The sequence below is a fragment of the Wasmannia auropunctata genome, unplaced genomic scaffold (assembly GCF_000956235.1).
Source record: "Wasmannia auropunctata unplaced genomic scaffold, wasmannia.A_1.0 LD336048.1, whole genome shotgun sequence".
Lineage (NCBI taxonomy): Eukaryota > Metazoa > Arthropoda > Insecta > Hymenoptera > Formicidae > Wasmannia > Wasmannia auropunctata.
In genome coordinates this window covers 478,624-482,124 of record NW_012026842.1, presented here as the reverse complement: position 1 = coordinate 482,124, position 3,501 = coordinate 478,624, and the positions used below count along the sequence as shown (strand labels likewise).

The 3,501-nt window shown below is 40.6% G+C and overlaps 1 protein-coding gene across 1 annotated transcript; it reads right to left on the bottom strand.

Annotated features, from left to right (window-relative positions):
- Positions 1 to 1,615: 1,615 nt before the first annotated feature.
- On the bottom strand, positions 1,616 to 2,195 carry LOC105451676. Its single transcript, XM_011692277.1, has one exon. It carries the CDS (start codon positions 2,168 to 2,170, stop codon positions 1,616 to 1,618), a length of 555 nt encoding a protein of 184 aa, XP_011690579.1. The 5' UTR covers positions 2,171 to 2,195.
- Positions 2,196 to 3,501: the final 1,306 nt, after the last annotated feature.

The following is a 3,501-nucleotide window of genomic DNA, read 5'->3' as shown; positions in this document are numbered from 1 at the left end:
AATCGAGAGCAAACGTTAAATAAGATACGATGACTTTATTCTACACATACATATAACTTGTACAACTTTTTTCTTGCAACTACGTCAAATCGGTGATCGACACGTGCCATGTTCCGTTGAAGAACACCACACTTATGGACCACAGTCTTGGCGCGCATATAAGTGGTTTCGCCGCAAAGAACCTCCAAAAATTGGGTTACGGCAAAATTCCGCTTCTCATCGGTACCGATCCCGCGGCTCCCCTATTCGGTTTAACGCACGTGGCGCGAATTCGATTTGTCAAACGCGTCGGGAGATTGTAACACGAATTGACTGTCGCGAATGTTTTACAGAAACACTCGTGTGTCACCGCTGTAAAGAAGACCGTTGTGCATATACGACGGAAACGCGCGGAGTATTTGTGACTCTGTATCATATGACGCGAAAGACAAAGCATGCCGTTTGTATTGTCGTGTGTTTATGCACGCATTCAATGTTATTGCCAATTGGATGTGACGTAAAAATTTGTACCGGGACAAATGATTGCGGCAAACTCGTTGTTCGAATTAACGTTATCACTATTGAAATATGGGTATGAATTTGTATCAAGGGAAGAACGGGACATCGAATAACTGGTTAACAATTCGCTGCGGAGCTGCTGGTAGAACGGCAGCGGTTGATCGCAATCGACGCTTGACCCTATCAGTACTGTCGAAGAGATCGCGTCGTGCTGCTTACCTGGATCAGTTGGCGCGCATTCCTCGACGTTCGGTCTCGCTGCGTGATTACTACCAATTGAAAAATACAAAATTATCAAAATACGAGCGTATTCACGAGAAACGATACGTGTTTGCAATGCCAAAAAAACTGACAAATAATCATTTTTGGTCACACAAAACATATATGTACAATATTAAACACGATGCAGAAATACAACATTACCTCGTTTGAATGCCTAATTCAGTCAGTTGCACATCTGAGTCCAACATGGATAAAATATAGATCTCGGCGATTGACAAATCAATATCCCCTTGGGCAAACGGTTCGAATGGCGTGTCACATTTGACCTCACTCTTTACGTAGGTTTCCCAACGACGAGAGGAATCGCTGAAAACGATAATTAATGCAAGTCGATGACATTGTTTGATCGAACGGTCGTTATAATTGTATCACTAGAAAAAAACCATACCGTTTTAATGGTCTTATATTTATATCGCCGTCTTTCAGAGTTGCGCATTTCGAAAGTTGATCCCTTAGTTTTGTCCGTTTTTCGTCACTGGCCACTTGTTCGCATTTTCGATTAACGGTCTTGATGAACCATGTCCATAAGAGGTCTTTGGCTATAAAGTTGCGTCTGGTAAAATCTGTATCAACAAACAATAATAAACCAAATTATTTTTATTCGCTGCAAACATTTTATTATGTCGAAACTGACAATACCAACAATGTATTGTTCGAAGAATGCGTCTCGGCTTTTTTTCCATTTGTACCAAACGCGGAAGCTTCCGCCATTTGGTCTCTACCATACAATTCGTGTAAGATCAAACGGATCATTGTTGTCGGACCAATCAACTCGTCGTTTATCCATCCGTTTCTATTCTTTTCCTGTTGAATTGCCATGGCTTTCAAAGTTATTCTACGTTCTGCAATCTTGGGTATGTATACGCCGGAATTTTCCTGGAGGGAAACCTTCAAGAAAAAGAGATTGCAAAATTAATTGTTTAGATTCAGAAGAAATCGGAGAATCTAGTATGAATCTCGTTTTGTCCTCCTTAATGGGAGAGCATATAATATTTATCGTCGACTTAACGTCTTTATGGACTATTTCAAAAATTGGAAAATTGCCTGCAGTCGACAATTTCATTTTCGTTTCCTCCACCGTCCCAGTTAGTGTCTGATTTTTATTGTGCATGCATAGTGATACTCCATTTCCATTAGCGCATGTTGTGTCGTTGCTGTCTAGCTTCATTTTTACATTTGTGCACGGATGAAAGCGTATCGTCCAATTAACTTTATCGTCAACAATGGCCTCAAGTGGCTCTGCGTCAGCGAGGGCGGTCAAATTGTAATAGTAGCCGTCCGGTAACGAGCAGATGCAGGGCACGAGCTCGTTGCATTCCGATGACGTTGTGTCGCAGAACAGAATTAGAAATAACGAAAGCACGATAAACGTCGCGTTACGACAGCACATCTTTCCCAGTTTTGTTTTCGTTGACGTTCGCATTCAGTTATGCATGATTGAAGCGTAAGATACATTTGTTTTTTTTGTCGTGAGGTAAAATAGGTTATTTCAAATTGCTGTACCTTGACAACCTCGGATAGAATAGGTAGCAAGTCTATGAACATCGAATTGTCAGGTGGAAGCAATGCGCCATCTCGGAGAATGTTCTATGGAAAAAAAGTAGGTTCAGATTTTTACTAACTCTAAATTTGCATGCAAGCGCGTCATCCGCGTAACGGCATCGCATCGCTCGCTGCGTCTAGCGAGACGCGCAGTGACGCATCGTCGAAAGCATACGTGACGGTGTACAATCGTGGACACAACGATTGCGACTCATACTTTTTTTTAGATATCAAAACGCACTAACGTTTTGCAAATGCGGACCACGATTGGTGTCATATTGTCTCTAGACTAAAGATAGCAACACCGTGGTTGGCATTTGCAACATACTAGTTATCTATAAAGTATACATATATTATGTATATTAAATATATATTAGAAACCTATAAAAAAAGTGTCGCAACCGATGTGTCCACAACTGTACATTAAAACTAAATAAAGTATTTTTCATTTCAAATAGATCGGAACAGATTAACAACGCGCACACATATATATCTTGCCTTTAACAAAAGTACTCTGGAGATATACCAGCAGGTCATGTATCATAGTGATACAATCTGGATTTCCTTTGGCAGATTAAAAGAGATTGAAATAGAATAGTCAAAATTAATCATTCGTTGAATGTGGTGCGAGCGAGAGAGAAATTGCGTGACTCTAGACGCGAAGGACGCATAGCATATGACGCGTATGTTTGAGATATACAATGTAGAGAAAGTGCGTGAATGCCAAGTAGAGAATTGATTTTTCTTATTTTTGTAACGTGGAAGAAAATACGTGGAAAATATATCGAACGCTCAGAGTTTTCGATTTGTCTTGTTTGAAGACAGATGTAGAGAGATGTAAAAAAAATCGAATTTGAAAAATGTCTCACGTATGATAAAAAAAATACGACTTTGAATTTACAAGCCGATGTCAAGCGGCTGTTTAAAAAGTGTGTGTAAATGTTTAATTTTGTTGTGCCGCTAGCACAACGGGGTCCGGCTCCGCGGGGGAACTGAATAACTCAGACGCCTTTGATCACTTTTTCACAAAATACACTTTATTTGCTTTTATCTCCGGCCTCAGTTTATTTCACAATCTCCCGCTTCTTCTTACTCGATACGCGCCGTTACGGCACTTAACTATTCGTGGCGGACCTGCAGGTAACGCGACACGAACTTATCTTTCGACAGATTAACTCC